The sequence below is a fragment of the Falco punctatus genome (genome assembly GCF_963210335.1).
Source record: "Falco punctatus genome assembly, chromosome: 2".
NCBI lineage: Eukaryota > Metazoa > Chordata > Aves > Falconiformes > Falconidae > Falco > Falco punctatus.
The window spans coordinates 102,540,004-102,562,376 of NC_137581.1; the positions used below are offsets into that span (position 1 = coordinate 102,540,004).

The 22,373-nt window shown below is 43.1% G+C and overlaps 1 protein-coding gene across 4 annotated transcripts in view; it reads left to right on the forward strand.

Annotated features, from left to right (window-relative positions):
* Window positions 1–22,373, forward strand: part of CYYR1 (cysteine and tyrosine rich 1) — a 63,807-nt gene that overhangs the window by 34,594 nt on the left and 6,840 nt on the right. For 2 of the 4 annotated variants that reach the window (XM_080374468.1, XM_080374469.1), the window contains exon 3: window positions 15,423–15,500. The exons of the other annotated variants lie outside the window; for them this stretch is intronic. In XM_080374468.1, the coding sequence (XP_080230594.1) occupies window positions 15,423–15,500 (78 nt within the window). The remainder of the gene's footprint in view (window positions 1–15,422; window positions 15,501–22,373) is intronic. 4 annotated transcript variants of the gene reach the window in all.

Below are 22,373 nucleotides of genomic sequence, written 5' to 3' on the forward strand. Positions count from 1 at the left end.
GTGTACAGTGAAATAAAGGAGAACTTAAAGCAACAAAGAAATCTTTGAGCTCTGTCATTTGAGATTCTGAAATGAAAGCAGACTGGGTTTTAACAATTACTCTATTTAAAAAATCACAGTGGTGAGATGGGAAAACCAAATACTTCCTTCCATCAGTGGACATATTGTCACTAATGGAAAGCTACCCTAAAGACCTTTTAGCTCTATTTTTCCTTATTTTGAAACTGTCAAGAAAATGTCACGTGATATTTTGCATAATTTGCTAGTACAAATGTTGTCATTGTACTCCTTGTACTATCATCATACTCCATATAGTCCTGGAAAGAAATATTGACTCGCATTTGATTAACAGTGGGGGAAGAACCTGATACACCTGCGTCAGAGGCTTGAATGTTTGGTGGGTCTGTGCCAGCAGCTGTTGCCAGCTTGAGTTCTGCTCCACAATTTAATTATGCATATTTATCATACTCACTGTACTATTACCTAGTACAAAGCCAAGAGTTTATATCATACAGACTTCCTAAAAAATACTTTCTTGGAAACACCTTAAAAATGATTTTGATCAGGTGAATAGTCACACTCCCAGTGGCCAGTGGGACAGCTTAGAAGAACATGGTTACAGGCTGTCTTTAATTATCTCAAAGGCTGAGTTTCTTTTACATTTGACCCACTGCTATCCCCTAGAAATTATGTGAATGGTTTCAGACTAGAAGAGGATAGCTTCAGACTAAATATAAAGAAGAAATTTTCTACGATGAGCGTGGTGAAACACTGGAACAGGTTGCCCAGAGAGGCTGTAGATGCCTTATCCCTGGAAACATTTAAGATCAGGTTAGATGGGGCTCTGAGCAAGCTGGTGTAGTTGTAAATGTCCCTGCTCATTGCAGGGAGGTTGGACTGGATCACCTTTAAAGGTCCCTTCCAACCCAAAACATTGTATGATTCTATGATCTGTCAAACCCATCTTTGGACATTCTTCTGTCATGCTTATGGAGATGAGGGGTAGGAGTGGGCTGTGTTAGTGCAGACTGGATGCTGTGTCCTGGCACTTCCCATAACCAGGAAGATTTCCACTGCGAACACTCCAGGGGTCAATCTGATCATTGGTGCTCAGAGGCAAGAACCGCACACAGTAAGGCCAAAATGTCCACAGTCTGCAAACCTCACAAGCAGGCATTATACCATTGACACAGGGTTGGGGGTTGTTTTTCCTGAATATCCACAGCCCTGTTGTGTCCAGGATGCACTGCCCTTACCACATGTGTACAGCACGTTACGTACACACATATTTCTTCCTGGGAACAAGTTCAAAAAGATGACAAAGCAAAGCTGAAATGTGACACTGTCTTGCCTTATAGAAGTGTGAAGAGTATTAGCAGAATGTAGACTTCCAGCTTTCAGAGGAAAATTACAGACTTACCTCAGAGTTGCTTCATTTTTTATTTTGTTGTGGCTAGAATTACCCCAAGAATGACTGATACATACCTTCTTTATAACACATGCTGTTACTTGTGTTGTGCTTGTTGTAAAGATGCTTGCTCTTAATGTCGTTTTGAAGGTAGTTTATGAACAATGCAATCAAATTAAAAACTTTATGAAAGGGAAGAACGGGATTAACGCCTACACTGATGCCAAACTTTGAGTCAGTGCTCAGAAATGATAAATAAAAACATAGCTGAGAGGTCTTTCTTTATAAGAGATGTAAGATACTTTTATCCCATTTGCCAGGAATGCAGAGCTTCCATGACAAAGGAAATAGGGAGTACTATAATGTCAGTAATCTTGTGTCCAACTCCAGGATATGTATTATGCATGAATAGTTTTGCCTGGCTGGCAATGAATTTCAAAAAAGGTTGGATTTACACCACATAGATAACATTGAAAGAATGATGTTGCTAATGCCATCATGGCTTCCAAAGCATTTTATGTTCACGCAGACTCAATGCTGAGGCAAAATAACTGTTTCCAATCATCAAGTCCTGAGCTAAGAGCATGCCTGTTCCTGAAGTGAAAGAAATTGCATTAATATTTCCTGGTTTATTTGAAACATGGGGAAGCTGAGACAAAGATTAAAAGAACTGAAATGTTGAAGGGAGGGGAACACATTGGCAGGGATTTTGATCAGACTCGTTCTACAAAAGCTCACTTATATTTCATTACATACCTTCTTGACTTCTCCGCCTAGTTCAAAAGTGCACAGCAGTACCATTAAGATTCCCAGGGGAGCGGGTACTGTCTTCTTGTATAACATTGGTGCCGCTAATCACTCCTGGTTTTTAAGGTCTGAGCATGTAATAATGAACTGAGAAATGCATGCTGCTTGTCAAATAACTCACCCTCTGTTACAGCACCAGTTGTGTGAAAGAAGGAGCATCACAGAGACTGGCAGGGGCCTAGGGCCATGCATAGCCTGTAGGGCTTGACAGGGTCCCAGCATAGCAAGGTCTCAGTGCTGTGCCTAAAAGGTTCTTTTACAGTCTGCCGTAAGGATTCCACGGAAGTATTACAATCTCCTTTTTCCTACCACTTCTACAATGAATGCCCCATTTACTCCCCTCGCCCGCCCCCCCCCCCCCAGCTCTTCATCTTGCATGTTTATACAGCAGCAAAGTGAGCGTAAACTCCTGCCCTTCTAATTTGCAGATTTTGTTGCTGTCATTTCGCATGCATGTAAATGACCAAACTAAACTGCAAGAACACTAAGAAGAATGGGATGCGCTACCAGACTTTTCTCTCAGTTTTATTAATAGATAGGTGAGAAGACCTATGTCTTTTCTCCAGGGGAGTGACTCCATTCCACCTGGCTTGTTGCCTCATGATATAGTGCCAAGTAAAAGAAGTATTCTGTATTTACCTGGACCTCAGGAAAGCTGGAGGCCTTTTCTCCCCTTCTGCACAACAAGCAAACCTACAGCCTAACTCTTTGCCTTGGATTCGCTCATTCCTTTCATCCTCCAGTCAAAGGGGTCAATAAATCTAAGGGTTACTGTACAGAAGCAGGAAAATGCCTGAAGTTCACTACTTCCAGCAGCTACATGCAGCTCATGTGCAGCCCTCAATGCTTACTTATTGAGCGCATCAAGGGTTAGTGTTTCAGTACGTGTCTGTTTGCCACAGCGCCTGAGGCAGAAGAAGCTCCCAATAAACCCAAAGTCTGTTTTTTAATAGAGATGCCTGGATGAGATTGAAACTACAGGTAGTACATTCTGGGGCTGCACTTTTCCATTTGTTGCCAGCCTTGCTTCTACATCAGTGCCCTGACTCGTTAACTTCTTCAGTTTCAGTACATATTTAGCCCAGATCCAAACTAACGGATCATGGAAATTTGCTGGTAGCCACAAACTGCTGTACATTTAATTATGACTGCCAGCCTCTTTGGGCAAGAACTCCTTGCAAATAGTGAAGGAAATTCAATTCTGGAATCCAGTTGAATCACTGGAGGGCTCTTCAGCTCAGCACCAGGTTCTGGAGCACAATCTTCATGTGTTAGACCCTTTGAATGCATATACTAAGGGAAAGGAAAGTATCCTACAGCCCGCATCAAACCCTGCATTTCTGAATCTTTGTGCTCTTGACTGTTGAGGAAGCCTCTAGCATTGCTTCTCAGTGTCTCTGCATAAGTGCAGTAGAACATTTGGAAATTATAAAGCTTTATTTTGCAATAGGGAGATGGATGGCTGTGGGAAGCAGCAAGTATGTATGGGGATTGGAAGTCCTGGGCTCTTTTTGAGGAACTGCTGCAGTTCGGTAGCTTGTGCCTCCTTTCTAAAAATGGGGTTGTCGTTTACTTACCTTACAGGAGTGCTTTTATAAAGGTAATTTGCTGTCCTAAACAAGATTTGTAAAATGTAGTTAGGAACATCATCATCAACTTCAACAACTTGAAAAATGTGATTTCTAGTGTTTACCTTGGCAAAGCAGACCTGCTACATAGGACTGAATGTATGAAGAATCCATTTGTCTTTTCAGATGGTGAAGACAGCCACTGGAGGCAAAATCCTGTCTGTGACCTCTAGTTTGTCCAGCTATGCCATCCCTTCCAGCATGACATCTCCATTTTACCTGATTGCTTCAGTTAAACTTGCTCAGATCCTGTCCCCTGGAGCGGAGACTGGTAGAGTGGGAAAGGACTAAATACCATCCACTTCTCCCTGCTAGCTCCAGGAGAGCAGCAAATTTTCTTTCCGCCACCGCTGTAACTTCTAGGCTATGATTTTCTTGGCTGCATTTCCCAGCTTTGCCCTCTTAGCACTGACTAATTTCTTCACAGCTCCACATAGTATGTTGCACACATACTAAAAAAAGTACCTAAGGTTTCCCTGTGGAAGGTTAGTAGGGTGGGCACAAGTATTTCTGAGATGTGTGATCTAGCTTTTTCTGAGATGTGTGATCTAGCTTTTTCTTCATAAATTTACATGATACACAGCTGGTTGCTGAGTTTAGCCTTAAAGACAGAGAATGTGTTTTCTTTTGTAGTGCTGGTATTGTTGTTATTTTTCTCTTCCTGCATTAAATCATGGAGATTTTTGTTTTTCTGGATATGATGGTTAATCAGCTACTATCAAGTCTCTTTAAATGTCATTTGACTGCTTAAATAGGGATTTTTTTGCCCCTCATTCTATTTTTGCTTTCCATTTAAGCATTGTCACTTCTCTCCAGTGTTTCAGTATGACATTTTAATGAATGGCCTGTTCCCTCAGCTCAGTTCACAAAAGCCGTCCTACCTCTGATTTTATGTCATGTCAGCTTGAGACCAGAATAGGTGAGCTTAACCTCTGAGCACCTGCGGGTTACATTTTTAAATATAATGTATTCTTTGCTGGTCTGTGCCAGTTCTGATATCTGTATAGTGAATTGCTTTGTATTTGTTCTCACCAAGCAGAAAATTTTGGAAAAGGCAGAACTTTCTTCTGCCCTGATTCAGAGGTCACATTAACATTTCCAAAACAACACAACAACAACCAAAAAAAAAAAAAAAAAACCACCAACAAACTCCCAAAACAACCAGACATTCAATGAAAAACTGTGTCCCCTGCCCTAAAATGACAGTCAGGCTTCATGCAGTCAAGGTAAACTCGTTCCAGTATGGTGTTTTCTTAATACATCAGGCTGTAATTGGTGGCAGTTCAGTGAGTAATTGGCAGAAACCTGAATGTGGATGGGTATCCCTGGGGAGGTGGAGCAGGCAGCTACAGGCCAGTCCTGGGGGCTTCTAAGATGGATCCTCCTTCCTAATTAGCTGAAAACCTGGCACAGGTGCTGGGTACTTGGATCTCTTGAAACATCTCTCTTCGAGAGCCTGAATCATTGAAGAATGTTAGATTTAGGGGTCTAGATTATTTATCTGCTTGTGGTGGTTTGACCTTAGATGGCTGCCAGATGCCTACCCTGCCGCTCTCTCACTCCCCCTCCTGAACTTGACAGGGAAAGGAACTAAGATGGCAAACCCTGTGGGCTGAGATGAGGACAGGGAGATCACTTACCATTTACCATCATGGGCAAAACAGGCTTGACCAGAGGAAAAACAATTTAATTTATTGCCAATCAAATGTAAAGAAACGAAGACAAAACCACCTTCCCCTTCTTACCTTCCCTCCTCTGGTCTTTATCCCAGGCTCAACTTAACTTCTTCATTCCCAGCTCGTCTGCCTCCCCCTGACTGACACAGAGGCGATGGGGACTGGGAAATGTGATGTGTCCATAAAAGCTCATCTCGGCTGCCTCTTCCTCCTCATGCTTTTTCCCTGCTCCGGCATCTGCTCCTTAATGGACTGCACTGTGAGTACCTGCTCAGTGTAGTGCTGTGGGAGTTGGATAAACTTTCTTCTCTCATTGACTGTAGTTTTACATGGAGGAAGTACAGTACAGGTCATTTGAATGCTGCTGGGTAGAAGTTACTCTGAAACCCTCTGAGCGAGATCCTGGGCTGGTGTATCTGCATTAATATTTCTCAGCATTCATAGGCCTACATTCTCTCAAGCCAGCTGGGGATCTGAAACAACTGTTTTGTCCTCTGAAAGAAAGGAGAAGCTATTTTCCATATTGTGAATATTGTCACACATGCATGGTGTTGATTAATTAAAAAGAGGTGAGGCTCTCTTTAGGAAGCTGGGAAAGAGATCTGTCTCCCCACCTTCTCCTTTCCATCACCCTGAGATGGCTTGCTCACCTGAGGCTGAAGGCTGGGTAGTGGGACCAGAAGCGTGGTGCAAATCATCAGTCAAAGGCAGTCAAAACCCCTGTCTTGGCATGCATCTCTGGAAAACTAGCATAGCTGTAAGACTAGGAAAAGAGAGTATTTGGTCATGACCTGTATTGGATATGCATTTAAACTCTCTCACTTCAAATCAGGTCAGACCTAACTGCTTGCCAGTAATCTAAACTGTCAATGACTGAGCATGATTTACATTTTGGTTTCGTAGAGTTTAATTCTGTAAGGAATTAAATAAGCTAAATGTTACAGCTTTCTGTGCAATTAGTAAATGAGGAAAAGGCAAAATTAAAACATGGCTGTTGCCTTTGACAATTAAATAGGAAGAAAGGAACAGCATGGTTTAAATCATACGAGCTTTCAGCTAAGCCTCTCATTAGTAGGGAAAACCTTTTTCTCTGAAATCTCCTGAACCCTGTTTTTGAAGTGGGAAAAATAGGGAAAAGCACTTTGTCAAATTGCTGGTTTGAAATGCAAGGATTTAATTTATCTGTTCCTCTGCTTCCCAAAAGTTAGTGTTTACAACAGGGTCTCCAGACCACCCGTAATCTGGTAATGGGTCTAGCACAACCTTCAGTCTCTAAACAGATGTTTATCTGAGAATTATCTGATTCCCTTGTGGTGAGAGGCTCTGTTCATAATCCCCAAACCCATTAAAGAAATGAGGGGGTTGTAAAAACATTTTGAAATAGATGAAACACCTTTCAAGATAAGTTGCTGATAAGGGAAAGCAAAAGCACGGTGGGACTGAAATGATTCCCTGAATTCTGTGGCAGTTGCAATACTTATATCTTACTGTGGTGACTATACTATGAGGCATGTACTGAACAGTAGTTCTGAAATAAATATCTCAGATGTTAGAAATACAGAAAGGCTACTTTTAATTTTATTTTCTTACATACGATTTAAAAAATGCAAATTGCTTCTTCAAAATAATGGTGATTTGTCATTGATGCAGGCAGTCCTGTTAGAAGCTTTGTTGTCTCTGTTGAGTGCAGGAGATGAAGGCTGAAAATCAAGTGATAACCTGATGTTTGAAATTAAGGTTTTATAAAACATGAAACCATGTATGTTACATTAGCCATATGAGTTTTCTGATCAGAAAAAAAAAGAAGTTGTAAATCTAATTCTTTGTAATTATCTGTGTGATAAAGCAGGGTAAAAACACAGTGTGGAAAAAATGATTATTAAATAATTCCTAAGCAAACCCAAACTACAGAAACATTACAATAATTAAGTAGCTAAAAGATCACATAGTTGTTTTTTCAGAACCTGGCAGGTTGTAAGAAAGGCACAAGTGCATTTCTATGGCAGGAGTTACGTCCATTAAATTATACGCTGAAGTCATATACACCAGTCATTGTATTCTCTTGCTTTATGGGTTTCATATTGACTTTACCTTCTATTCAGTGCTGTAGACAAGAGGGTAGCATTAAAGATAGATAGCTATAAATACATTTACCTGATTTTTAAGTCATGTCTTTCGTTCAGGCAGATATACATAGCTGAAGTATAAAACAGTGAAACTGCAAAAAAGTCACTCAAGCATGTAAGCTGTCCATTGCAAAAGCCTGAGAATGAGAACTGTATGATTAAACACCTTCCTATTTTTACCTGTTTTCTCTGGTTTCTCCATTATAGACAGTAATGTTTTGCTTTCCTCCTTTTTTTTTGAAGTTTTGAGATCCTTCTTTAGTGTCTTGGTTGCGTTTTGCTTTTGTGCGGTGGTTAAACTTCCTCAAATATGAGAGTGGCTAATTTGCTAATTAATGCAGCTGACACCTTACTCGACTGCTGTTCTCATTCTCCATTGCCCTTTTTGCTATTTGTGCCTGGGTGTATGTTCATCATGGGGCCAAAACGTAGTGGCTTACCATGAAAGGATCTCACTCTGTGATGGGGGTATGTGTGTGCCAGGTGATACAGCCACGGGTTTCTGGTGTGTTTCTTGTACTTCTGGATGCCCTTGTGCCAGGTGACACCCATTGCCCCCACTCTCACTTCCACGTTGCGTGTGCTCTTGCTGTCCTGTTCCTACAGCATGCCTGTCTCAAACCTTCAGTCTGGTTGAAATGTTTACTATTCACATAAAGGGTGAAAGTGGCAAGGCCATTGTTTTAAAAGCAAGGTGCAATCCAAAGGTAGAGCACCACTGCTTGTAAAACTCTGATCCATTTCAGAGAAATCAGTGTGCCTCATTAGCTTCAATTTAACTTCAGGATTAGACCTTCTCAGCCATTATGTCATCTAGGCTGTTCATACTCAAAACCCTGTTAACTCTTAACTCTGTTCCCAGCCTCCTTCCGTTTCAGCTCATGTCACATATTAGGCGCAGTCTATTCTGCTGCTTCTGCCAAGTCCAACATACTGCCACTTATTTTTCTTTTCCTGCTTTCTTCATTCCCCTTAAGCGCTGGAGTCCTGGTGCCACAAAGCATCTAAACATATGCTCAACTCTAAGTGATGAAGTGTTCTGTTGAGTCAGGACCTTTGCATTCAACTCGTCCTGTTTGAGTCCAAGTAGCCTTTGAAGTTTGAAAGGCACAAGGAGAAATCCTTAGTGGCGCAGGGAGGACCAGTTAATTCTTTTATTAGTCTCTTTGGTTCTTCAGTGTAGTTGCTGTTAGAGTCCCATTTTTTACTTTCTTTGCCTATTGTACCATCTGCCTTTTTTTGCTTCGCATCACTCTGTTCTTTCATTTACCACTTTTCTTCCCCAGAGTTGGGAAGCATAATTCTACTTTGTACCTCAGAAAATTAGCTGTACAGTACAATTTGCTTAATTGAGTTGGAAGTTCAGATTGGCTAGTCCATGACATGCTTCTGGTACCATCAGGCAGGTGACCAAGAATGCCACTCCCACACCATGAGACCTGTCCGAGCGTACTATCTCACCTCCCTTTGTCCTGATGAGATAAAAATATCTGTGCTGGATGGAAACAGTTGATGCATGCAGCTGTTTCAGAAAGAAAAGAATTGAAAATGTACAGAAGTATGGGATGGAGGCTGCTAATTGGATCTTCCTCGCAATCTCTGAGCCCAGAGCTTGCCCAGAGCTTTGGTGACTTAGCACTGACTCAGAGAGACGTGACTCCTTTTGATGTCTTTGCGTATTTTTATTTTTTTTTTTACCTACTGCAGCGTGGCTCTGAATTCAGGACTTTTGCTTGCATTGCACTCCTGGGTCACTGCGACTGGGCTCCTGCTATCGCAGGCAACTCATCCCGTGATTGCTTTCATAAATGTGCCAAGCTTAATATTCACATCTTTCAAGTAGCTAACCCCTGCTGCATCTACTGGAAAGCTGTTCCAGAGCCATACTCTTCTGATCACTGAAAATCTTTTCTTTTGCAAGCTTCCTCTACAAGTGTATTAATTCTAGTAATGTATGTCTGAACTGACCCTGCATATGCCATTTTGATATAAAACTGTGAAACAGCTTTTTTGATCCCTTCTTAAGTGATGATGTTTCCAGACTGGAGTTGTTTTGGGGACCTGCTGTGTGGCAGAGTATATGTCCTTGTGCATCACAGTGTTCCTGTTCAGTATATTAGTTAGCTGTGTAGGCTAAAGTACGGTTCTTGATTTGAGAGTGTAATTCTTGTTTGATCAGTGGGGTACATGTTTCACTTATGCCAAGGGACAGAATCTGGTCCATTTTCCTGTGGAAAATGTTTTTCTCTGTTACTCCACCGCACTGTTGACTGACCTGTCTGGTCTTTCCAACAGTTGCATGTATGTCTGAAATGACTGTAATGGACTGTGACACTTGGGAAAAAAATTGACCCTGTGAGCATATATCTTAATGAAAGCTGTATTAATATGTGGTTTAGTGGTTGTGGATGCTTTTGATGCTGAATATTTGGCAAGGCATACAACAGTGTTTAGTCACTTTCTTCCCATTGTTGCAAAGTGATGTAAAGTTTAAATTAGTAACAGGTCGTGACATAACAGCAGCACTTAAAGCCTCAAGGAAAACTTCGATAAATGTTATGTTTACAGATTGTTCTGTCAAAGTAGCTCAGATTGTCGCTACATCTCCATTTTTGCTGCCAGCAATATTTGCATGGATATGAGCCCTTCTGGCTTGTGCGTGTTGTTGTTTCAGAGCCATGATGAATGCTCAGACCTGTAAAAGAGCATGAACTTACCAGAGCGTGCAGTATGGCAAAGGACACCTGAAGGTTGGCTGTGCTTTGGTGTTCCCGGTTGTGTTTAACTGCTGTCAAATGTGATAATCACAGCATGGGAGAGCCTTCTGCCAGGCTTCCTCGCGTTCCGGAGAGGAGGGAGCAGAGCGTTTCTTTTCAAATAGTCGAGCGAGCATCAAAGCTGTTACCTTAGGCAAAACTGAAATGGAAGGATAACATTTTAATTGTCTGACAGACAGTGGATTTAGGCTTTTATTCAGCAAAGCACATGAAGTCTGTTGACTTCATTGGGAGTGTGATATTTAAACCTAAGCATATGTTTAAGCTCATTCCTGAGGTTTCCAAGCAAGGCCCTTGGGTAGGGCACTTCTCACCTTCCCTGCGTGAGAGGGGAAGGGGCATTGGGCTCCGCGCCTAAGGAAGTCAGGGCTACATCTCATTAGCGTAAAAAGCAAGGCAAAGCAACACCGAAACTGTAAGGAAGGGCCAGGGCAAAGGGGTGTCTCTTCTGCACAGCTTTACAGGAATAAGCAATGTCCCATTTCCAGGGAAAGAGGAGGAAGGGGCTGGGTCCTCAGTCTGCTCTCCCTCGCTGCTCAGTGGGGTTTCCCTGTCCTTCGTCCAGGCCGTGCAGGCAGATGAGCAAGGATTTCGTGCACTTGCAAGGGAAGTTATTGCTGATTCATCACAACTGGCTCTTCGCCAGCCCCCAGACAACTCCTGAGGTGGAAGAGGTCAGATCTAGCTCAACATTACTTAATGTAGCGTGTGCACGTTTTTATCCTGCGGTGACTTCTGCATCCTCAGCATAGCTGCCTTCAGATAAAGGGACTTTCATCACTTTATGGAACCTATAAGAGCCACAGCATGTTTTTGTAACTACAGTTTAATTTTCAGGTTTTTTTAGTTTTCTGACTCATAGTCCTTTTCTCCAGAAACATAAAATGATTCATATACTCAAGCACTTAACTCCTTTTACATTTGTAAATGGCACTTCATGCATGCTTAATGAGTGTATTCCAAACCACTAAAACCATAATTTGCTTATGCTACGTAATAAGGTTTGAATCCTGCAAAGACTTCTGTAAATACTTTTCAAGTTCATTGTAGGCTTTTGCAAATGGTGATTTAGAGCCAGAATGTCCACTGGCTTAGACTCAGCAGGTCTTTGTGGTCCTCATAAGCTCTGACACAGCACCTGGGAAGAGAGAATGAGAAAAGGAAATGGAATTGGTGCTATAAATCTGATGCAGAAAAGAATGCAGAAGAGGCTCTTTTATTGCTTTCACAGGGGTAAGAGATGAATATTAAAATACATTAGAAAAAGAAGATAGAAGGAGAAGATGAAAACCATTTTTTTTCCTTTCACTCTGCTCCAGAATTTCTAAAATTAAACTCTCAGTGTCTTATTATTTTTATTGGAAGATATGAGGGAAAAATCCCTATGCTGGATAATTCAAAGCCCAGATAGATTTATTTAGACTCAAAATATACAGTACTAGCTAGAACTGCCTTTTTAAAAAGCTATTGCACTGTTACTCAGGCAAGGCACATAATTTATGATTTTATTTTTAAAATGGGATCAAATAATTTACAACACTGGGTTTTTAATCTCTTAATCCAGACTGTTTCTCCCAGATCTTCCAGGAACCACTTCAGATTATTAAATGTCAAAAAAATCCTACATCTTTTTCACTTCTGTAACAGGCAGAATTTCTAAAAGCAGTAAAATCCTTCAATTTGAGTTGAAATTTAATAAATCATAAATGCATTTTGGGGCCACAATGTATATGTTCTGAGAATCAGATTTCTGAAAAAGTCAACAACATTTTTTTCAGGTACATAAAGTAGGGGGGTTTGCAGGCATCTGTTAATTTGTCTTATTATTCTGTTATTTTCACGTTGTTGTTGTTGTGAAAAAGTACTTTTGGTTACAGTCTTCCTTCTCTTTATTGCATAAAATGGCAAAATTATCTCCTTCATCCTCCCTCCATCTCCAAGAATTTAGAAAAAAAAAAAAAAAAAAAAAGTAGAGTTAATAAGCTTCTCCAGGAATAATTTCTAACTCACTAATGTCAGTGAAAGAGTACAAGTGAAACAGTACTATTAGTTAGGAGAGGATTGTGATTTGCATGTCACATGCATTGAGCTTTGCAGGAACTGGAAGGGGCTTGGCTTTTCACTGTCAGAGCTAGTTTCCTAGTTGCAGGTGTAGTCACTGTGTAACTGGGACCAGCCCTGGCACTGCTTCAGCAAGTGGGTCGCAGTGCTCCTCTGACATTCCATTAAAAGAAGTAGGAGCACTGCTGGTCTTCCCAGAAGGTACAGGGGGGAGCCAAAGCCTCCAATTATTTATATTCTTCAGATGCTTTTCCAGTGATGTTGTGGATAAATACAGTTTGCACTGGTGGTTTTGCTGTGTTCAGGTGTCTACTGATCTCTCTCAAGACAGTACTTACTTCAGAGAGAGGCAATTTATGAAGAAACTGTGTGTTCCTGTAAAGAAGTTTCTCTGAATGATCTGAGGTCCCATGCATCTTTTAAATAGATGATGAGGATATATCCTAGGATGCCAGAGGGAGATCTGCGATCCTCTTTGAGGGAGAATGATGGACTCCTGAAAAATGGGCTGAATGAGCAGGGAGCATTTCAGGGATGAGAGTCTCTATGATGCTCTTCCAATTCAGTTTGCAGAAGAAAGAGCTGCAGTTGGTTTTTTAATAACTGGTCTGTGGCATTTGCTTGGTGGCTTCTCCCTCTGCACTCTGTGGCCATTCCTCTGACAGCCCTTATTTGGCTTGTGCTGTCTCTGTCAGGAGCTGATAGTGCACTTCTTTGCAGTGATTCACCAAATGTTTATTTAGGGGCTACACTGAATCTAGGCAGAAATCTTCCAATATTAAAAATATGTTTTACTTAGCAATTTACATAAGCTACTAGATTGGCATCTAGGTTACTTTTGTCTTCAGAGCTGACCACCAAGAAGGAAAAAAATGTTTCTGTTGGCCTCAACTTTTCCATAATTGGGAAGGAGATCTTGAGTCAGCAACATGCAATTTTATATGAAGCATGGACTGAATGCAAGATACCAAGTTTGGGCTTTTGCCTCTGTTAAGAGTATTTTGAGACCGAATGCTTGAACCATGGCCGCCTTTGGTAGCCCTGAGGGAACCTGGAAAGTCCAGGGTCACAGCCATGTTTACACAATACAAACAGGTTTCTCATTAGCAATCTAAATAATAACAGTGTCTTTGTTAAATTCAGTGGCATTTTACTTCTCAAAGACAATCCTGTCATGGAAAGGATTTAACTGGCAGGGAAATAACGTGTTTCTACCTCAATTCACTCAGCCACAGATACACGGTCAGTTGAGGTTGATACGAGTTTGTGCTGCCACCAGGAATGAGCAGGGGAAGGCTTTTCCAGCACTGCCCTCCCAAGTCACCTGGCCCAGGTCTCTGCTGTGCCAGTGCGAGCACTTGTGTGAAATGCCTGGAGGATGCCTTGTCCAGGAGTCAGGTCCCAGCTCTGAACAGCTGAGGAAAGTCACCCTGACGCCAGCCCTCTTTCACCCTGCCACCCGAATGAACAGAGTGCTACTGCCATTTTTGTTGTTGTTTTCGTTGTTATTTTTCAGCCACTGCAATAAAAGGTGTGATTGTCATGTTAAGGGGGTAGAGGGGTTTCTGCCAAGAAGCAGTTCACTCTTTCATTGGTTTCTTTGTTCCAGCTGAAGTGAATGTGGCAGCAGAGGATGTTTATTAGCTCACAGCTCTGCCAGCAGCTACAGCTCATGCTGAAGTGCTTGGGGCAGTGGCTAGCTGAGAAGGAGACAGTCTTATATGGAGAAAATTAAATACAATTAGGACCAGCCTTCACTGTGCAAAACATTGCAAGTGAAGTTGATTGGAACGGGCAGAGTGGTATGAAACTATTAAGACAGACATCAAGGCCAACAGCAAGAAAATGAAGGGAGGACACAAAAAGACATCCTGAAGCATGGCAGAACTCTCCTTTGGTTTCCATATCTAGCATTTTCATCTCTGTTTAGCCCATTGCCTTGGGAATTGTGAGGAACTGCTCTTCTTAATTACAGCCGTCATGGTTCTTTCTCTTAAAATTAATTAATATGTGGGTCACCTCCATCCTGCCTTTGTGCTACTCAGCCTCACAGGGAAAGAGTTGAGCCCTATCTTTTGGACCTTTCCCTTGGAGTCTCCTCATTTGTTTCACTGACCAAAAAACAGCCCTGTGCGGGATGTTCCCTGGCACATCACAATCGCATCATGCGTGGCTGGCTTCAGGGTTTGCTACAGGCACAAAGCAGGCAGCAGGCATGCTAACAGGCCAAAATAACCTTTCTGGCAACTGTGACTCTACAGGCCTGGCTTCAGGCCAGGTAAAAACACACTCTAAATGCATGCCTGGGTAAAACTTAGGCAGGTTTGCCTGTTGGTAGCTCAGAGATTTCAGGATCTCACAGGCAAGAGGTGCAGAAGTCACAACAGTAAGCCGGGCTCCTAGAGCAAGAGCTTCCCGAAAGGAGAGCTGCGGGATTCTCCTGGGCTGAGCCCATGGAGTGTGCAAAGTCAAGTGTTTGCAGAAGCTGGTGTAAATAAAATCACTCAGAAAAAGTACGTTAAGAATTACCAGAAAGATAATATTCCTGGGATTCTTCTAAGTGTTAATACTCAGTAACGCAGCTGCCAAAAGTGAGCTGTTACTGGGGGTTACTAACTTTATGGTCTTCTTGGAAGCCCACCATATTGTCCTGACCTCTTTTGCTTTGATGCTCAAAGGGCTGGAAGTAGGGCAGCAATTTCAGCCTCTCCCATTGCTGTTGATTCAGAAAATGTTTTAAATGGCAGCCTCAGTCAGCGATGCAAACTGCAGGCATAAAAAGAATAAAAATCCCTAAATTAAAGCAAAGGCTACATTAGGTACAGTTGTGCCATAATGTTCTGTTTAAGTCAATGTCAGATTGGGCCTTGGATTTGTGAGCACAATGAGAAATGTTTTGGAAAGTGGAAATTGCATTATGGCTTCTGTTTCCTTTCCAGGGAAGCATGTGAAGCACATTACAGAGCGAGACAAGGTCATGACTGCAGGGAACAGCACAGGATGTCTGAGAGGGAAAGGTAGGGCGAGAGGAGCTGCTGCAAAACAAGGACAGAGAAGCAGCAGGAGAGCATGAGGGTGAGAAGTGGTAACTGGAAACCTTGCAGTATCTTAATCAGAAATCTGTCACAGAAAATGTCAAAAAAAAAGGCTTTCCCCCCATTACTTCTATGTTTGACTTTTTTTAATCTCTTGTTTTAACTTACATATGTGTTGTTGGGTTGTGGGGGTTTTATTCATATTCTGGAAATATCCTGAAATTTTTGAACTGACAAACAGATGGACTCCGTATTTCAATGCCAGCATCTGTATGTGTGCACTTAATAGGCTGATGAAAATGCTGGGCAGGTTGGGACTGATCAAAATGTGTTTGCTTAGCTGTGATCAGTTAATATCACCAACTGTGTTTTAAGCATTGTGCTTATGATGTTGTGGCATGCACCTCCCGGCTATATTTCATGCATCATTCCTTGTGTCCATAAAACTATTTGTGAGCCAGCCCTACGCTGAGTCCAAAGCAGGGTGGAAGTGATGCCATCCTTCCCTCCACCCTCTGCCTAGGGCAGCAGGAGGCTCTCAGACCTGTCATACACAGGCAGGGGAACCAGTTTGGGACCCAGCTAGAGGAAAAGCTCGCTTTCTGTACTCTTCCTTTACTATAGCAGCAACATTGGCCTTTCCAGATTGCTTATTCGAAACACTTCGCGGCACTACTGGCCAAGCAGCACCTCCAGCAGTGGTGGGGAGAAAAGCGTATGGTTTGGCATAAAGGAAGAAAGCATAAAATGTCTACATATTTCTCAAAAGGCAAATTGTCTGAAAAGTCTGTCCAATGACAGCCCAAACCAGAACAAGCTGTAATTACATCTCCTTTTGGTTTGCAGTTCATGTGATTTTCTCTCTGGTTTTGCAAGCCTGCCACAGTTACGCTTCAGTGGCTCAGCAGCCTTTTAACAAGCTGTAGAAGGTACCCTATTGCTCAGGCACTGGCAATACTAAAAGACGGAAAGTACTGTCCTTTAACCCTTTGCAAGATGATGTAGTTTAACAATATGGAGCAGTCTCAAAGTGATGACCTGTCCACAAGGAGCTGGGAGGAGGGAGGTCAGCAACTGGGATGATCACCCACTGCCTTTTCATTGTACAGCTGCTACTCAGGATATTTTGGTGCGTATAACAAGGTAAAGAGGGAAAGGCACAGAGGAAACTATTTGGAAGGGATTAAACATTAACAACACACTTTAAATATGATGGAATAGGAGCAAAAGAAGGGAAATACTGTCCAAGTACAGTCTGTATTGAGTTTTAACAAGCAGGCGAGATTTGTTTATGGAAGCAGACAACCATCTCCTTCCTCCCTGCGGTATGTATTTAAAGGAAGTACTAGTCAGAAATTTGTCTAAGTACAACTTGCAAAGTAAAGCCTCAAAGGCAAGCCTGGTCCATTTGAGTTGCTACTCTGTAAATTAATTATTTAATTTAAAACGGGAGGCATCAACTAGCTGACTATTTAACTGATTCTCAAATTGAATGGCTCTTCAGACCACACTGCCCTGGTGTCTGTGTTCCAGGGCTGTAAAACACTGTGATGAGAAGGCTACCGGTTCAGCCATGGGGTACCTTGGCTCAATCAGTCACTCCTCTATCAGCTTTTGCCATGGGGTTCTCAAGGTACCCCAGCCGTAAAACCAAAAAGGCCTGGAGAGCAAAGCCAGTCTCTTAGAGGATCACTCACTGCATGGCTTTGTCCTTATGAAAATAAAGGGACAACTGTGGAGAGGGACAGACCCCCCAGAATGGGTCTGCCTGCTCCAGCAGAGGCAGGAGAAAACGGAGTGCAACCCTGCTGCACTTCTGCTGGCAGTTCAAGTAAACCAGGGTTTGCCAACCAAATTAAATAAATAGCCCAACACCACCCTCCAAGTAATATCAAGTCTGATTAAGAGTCCAAAGAGTACTTTTTTCAAAACGGCAATGGCTCAATCAGAAGATCAAAGATCATTGATTTTTTTTTGGTAGTTTTATCTCCGAGAATGAGCTTTTAAAAATCCCTTATCAGCTTCTTTTTGAGTGCTTGAAAGGGGAAAAAATTAAAAGGTATTTATTAGTATTAGCAGTAGTATTCCAAAATGTATTGCATACATTATTATTAATATTATTCTACACATGTAGTGCCAGCAAGTCATAGATGCAGAGAGTTGGCAATAAATTAATTGGAAAACTAAAACAGTACTGGAAATTAGAAAAGATGATGAGATAAAATAGATCAGCTGAGCAAAGTAAAGACTGAGAATGGCACATTTTTCTTGCACTAATATGGTAATGAAATATAGCAAAGGCAGAGTAGGAATACTGATCTTCACATGCTTCTAACAACTTCTTGCTATACCCGGTCAAATTGCTGTAAAATTGCTAACGTGAGCTATTACAGGATGAAAAGACCTTTATGCCAATATAAATGCATCTCTGGTGTGGAGCTCTGTCACTTCTGCAGTGATAGTTCCTAAATTGATACAGTCTTAACAGAGTGAGCTAAGCTTTGGAAAAACGGGTGGCTTCAGCTCACCTGTGCTAGCTTTAGCCTGTGTCCTCCAGTAGAGGACACGAGTCCAGGCACTGTGGCAGGAAATCCAGAGCCCATAAACACTACGTGATGCATACAGGGAAAAAGAACCCAAACTCCCACATGAACTGATGGGATCTGAGCTGACATTACCTCTCAGAAATGAGACTTGGTACTATGGTAAATAGTGCCATAAAACCTTAGTTCCCAGCTCTTTGACAGTTAAGAAAAAACAGATCTAATACTGTGGATTATTTAAGAAGAAAATGGAGAAGAAAACAGCAAGCATTATTATGTCCCTGTCATATGTGCTTCTGCTGCAGCTCTCAGAAAACAACACAAAAGGATGAGGAAAAGTGCAAGGAGGGGTGGCTGGAGTGATCAGAGGGTGAAGCGATCCCTTTGTGTAGGACAGCCATGTAGGATGGGGCTCCTGCAGGACAGGGAAGAGCTGGCTGCCAGGCTTAATGCTAAAGGTCTGTAAAATCATGGGCAGTGCAGAAGGGGTAGCTGGCGGCTGAAGAGCTGAGAGCTAGGAGGCTCAGGTGAAATTACTGGGCGTTCAGTTCAGAAAAGACCAGAGGAGACAGTTCGTCAGATATGTAATTAAGCTGGGGAGCTTTTTGCCACATGAGGCTGCGGATGCTAAAATTCACATGAACTGAGGATGAGGCTGGGCAGGTTTGCAGAGGAGAAATCCACCGAGTGATAAACTTAAACAAACCAACCTGTCTGGGTCAGAAAGTTGCTGAACTGCAAATCACTGAAGGAGGCCAGAGGAGAAAGTGTCCTCCCTTTTCTTACGCTCTTCCCAGGGCATCTTCTTGGCTACTTGCCCTTAGTGGCTTCTCTAGTTTAAGAAAGCCTTTAAAGGCCTCCCAGGGAGGGGAAGGGCTGAAGGGAAACAGGAATCAAGAGAAATCATCTGCTTGTGAAGGACAACAAATGCAAAAAGGGCAGGGGTATGAGGGGTGCATAGCCAAAAGCTGAAGAGTCAGGGATGTGGGGACAGCCAGCAAAGCACTGGGCAGCACCTCCTCCCTCTAAGATACCCAGGGGGTAAGGGGTGCTGCTAGGTGGGGACACGGTAGAACGTGCAATTGGATACTGTCCCCAGGGCATCCTCGAGGAGAATGGTGCCAGCACTTGGGGCTGTCTTGCACACCAAGGAGGTGCAGGTGTGGAGGCATGAGTCCAAACATAAGGGGAGGGCAACCGAAGCCTCAGCAGGAGGGGTTTGGGCGAGGCTGAAGCAGCACTGGGGTGCAAGGGCATGGCAGGAGGTCTCTGGTCCAGCAAGGCCAGGCTGGCAGGCATGTATACCCCTGTGCCCCACCTGGGTTGCTCTAACCCATAAGCAGAGCCAGACCTGTGCGTGCCCCCATGCTGAGGACACCTCAGAGGCAGGAGGAGGCTGGGGGGGGAGGGGCATGCTGCACAGCATCCCCTGGCCACAGTGATGCAGAGAGTTTTTGGAACATGCACTTTGCTGTTCCCTGGGTGGGAAGCAGGGGTGGAGCAGGTAGACTCAGGAGGGTCTGTCTTGGTCGCAGTGGGATTAAAACATTTTGCATTCCAGTCTGTGGGCTTTCTGGAAAAGCTGACTGAAAGGTTTTTTCTTTTCTTAGCAGTTTTGTACTAATAAACCAGACTCCCTGGCAAAGTTTTATGCTCCACACTGCACCACTTGTGAAGTTACGGCAGAACTCAAGAAGAAAAAGAGAGGCCAACAGACTACAAAGTCCCTGGCATACAGCAGTGCAGGCCATGTATACCTGCTACCCAGATTTTGGCAATGCATTTAAAAATTGATACCTAGTCAGTAATCATTCTTCTTTCAGGAAACACTAATCTGTTGAGCCATAAGATTTTTTAGGCATTGTCCCCAAAGTGGGCATGACCACGAAAGTCATATTCATCTTGAGCAAGATTGACATCCACTTTGCTTGCCTAACTCCCAAAGTATTAGCCTTCTGGAGGGGGGAAGGGGAACTAAATTAACTCCATTCCCACTTATTAAGGCCTGAAGGAGCAGGGCTGCTCTTCAGTCTCTCTCCTTTTCTCTAGTCATCTCAACCCTAGCCACTGCAGGCTGGAGCCACCACTGGTGATGCCTCTGCCGCTTGTGTAAAACACCCAGGCTGCCAGTTCCCCCAAGGGACAGGTTCTCTGACCCCAGGTGGCTCAGCCGTGCTGGCAGCAAGAGCAGTGAGAGCCCTGCCTGGCTTGAGCATTGCCAAGGCCTTGGTGCCACCCAGCAAAAGGCCTGATCCCTGCACAGGGTTCTGCTGGGCCATGAATGTTAAGCTGTGAATAAGATTTATATTCTTTCCAGCAGGATGTTGCTAAAAGCAGGTGCAAAGCTGCTTCTTTGAATATCTGTTTTTTACCCCGAAAATGTCTCATGACATTTCTACAGCTTTAAAATTACTTCCCCCCCGCCTCCCCCCCCATCTTCACCTTTCAGTGCATTGTTTTTCTGTGGCAGTCTTTTTCTCTTCATTGGCTTTGCTTCTGTAAAGGACTTTGCATAATGTTTTCATTCACATTGTTCCATTTCGAAGTTTTCCCTTTATTTCAAACTTCCTAGTTGCTATGTGACTCTGCTCTGTGGTTTCTAGGTCTTCTTTTCCTTTACGGTGTCCTTTTTCTCTTAGGCACTTTCCCTTCAACAGCTCTATGGTGGTGATAGCATAAAAAATCGCTGTATCCCTCTGTGTCTATATAGACAGAAGTCTAAAATACCAGAGAAAGACAAAGCAAGCATTTTTTAATATAAAATAAGAGGTATTTACTTATAGGACACTTATTTTCAAAAATTCCCTGAGAGCATGAGGAGAAACTTCCCTATTTTATAAAAAATGCACGCTTATTTTTCTTCTTACATTCTAGTCATATCATAGCCTTTCCACAAAAAGAACCAGCATTTATTTTTGTGCTGTGTGCCTGGAACAGCTACTCCATGACCGTCATCCTGCCAGGATTTGGTGCTGAGGAGGTGCAGCCTGATGTTTACAGGCTGAGTGCTCCCAGTTTTACAGGGGGCTGTTGTGAGTGGCAGGGGCTGCAGGACTCCCAATCAGGATGGGTTTACGCTCCATGGTATTTGGGAAAGTACATCTGGAGTCCTCTCAGGTTGATCCTTTTCAACTCAAACATGTGATTCCTGGTACAGTTTCACATGCGTGGCACTGGGTCTGCTCTGAAGCCCACCAAGACCAGTGAGCACCTTTCTGCTGGCACACAGTCAGGCTGTAGCCAGATTTAAGAAGTGGCCTACATCTTTTGCTCCATATCCCAGTCTCTCTTTGCATAACCATCCATAGGTGGTCTAAATTTACCCCTGCAGTGTGAAAACCTGGATCCACAAGCAGTGGTGGGTCTAGCTATTTAAACTGCTTTTTGTCCTGATTTCAGAACCACGAGCAAAACCTGCACTTACCAGTTTTGTCAGGAAAGCTAGGTGGTGAATGTGTTCATTGGTGACCGTTTTTGTTTCTGGTTCATGGCTATACCAGAAAGAGCTGTGGTGGGGACCAGCAAAAGAATGCTTTAGCAGATATTTCTTATTTTGCTTATTGACCTGGGTTTGCTAGCCTGGCACAAGTGGGTTTTGGTTTCCAGTATAGTTGTGTTTAGACTGAGAGTCCTTTTCCAGCTTGGAAGTTTTGCCAGTGGACCTCAGATGGTTTTGAATTTCAGGTGCAGGCAGATACAGAGGGGCTTTCCACAGCTGTGTCTTATCCTGATGCTGTTTCTTTGCAGAGGCAAGGTAGTGCCAGTCAGCCAACACTGCCAAAGAGTCATTAGGAATCTTTGGAGCAGTTGCTGTTTGTGCAGAAGGGGAACAGGCTTTGGGTGTGAGGCTGGGGTGTCCAGTAGGCACTGGTGCATGAAGAGTGCAACCTATCACTCGGGGCAGATGACCAAATGGCACCTGGCTGACCACTTTGGAAACAAATGGGACACCTTTGCCTTTGGAGACAGCTGAGACAAACTCTGTTTAAAACTGTGCTTAAAATGGGCTTTATTAATATAGAATTTTTAATTTAGCACTGGGAAGCTAACATGCTGTATGTCGGCACTTCTGTCAGGCTTTAGGATGGAGATTGGGTTTTCCTCAGGGTGCAGCTGTTAAAAGTGCAAGAAACTGCTGTGGTTTCTCGGATTTGAGCAGGTCAGCCAGGCAGAGCATACCTGGGAGGCAGGAGCTGGGCAGCAGTGGACCTTGCACAAAGCAGAAATGCAATGCAGGACCTGTGGCCAGTGGTCAGCAGTGACTGGTTCTGCTTCTTCCATATGGGACAGGGGTGATTTCAATATAACAAGA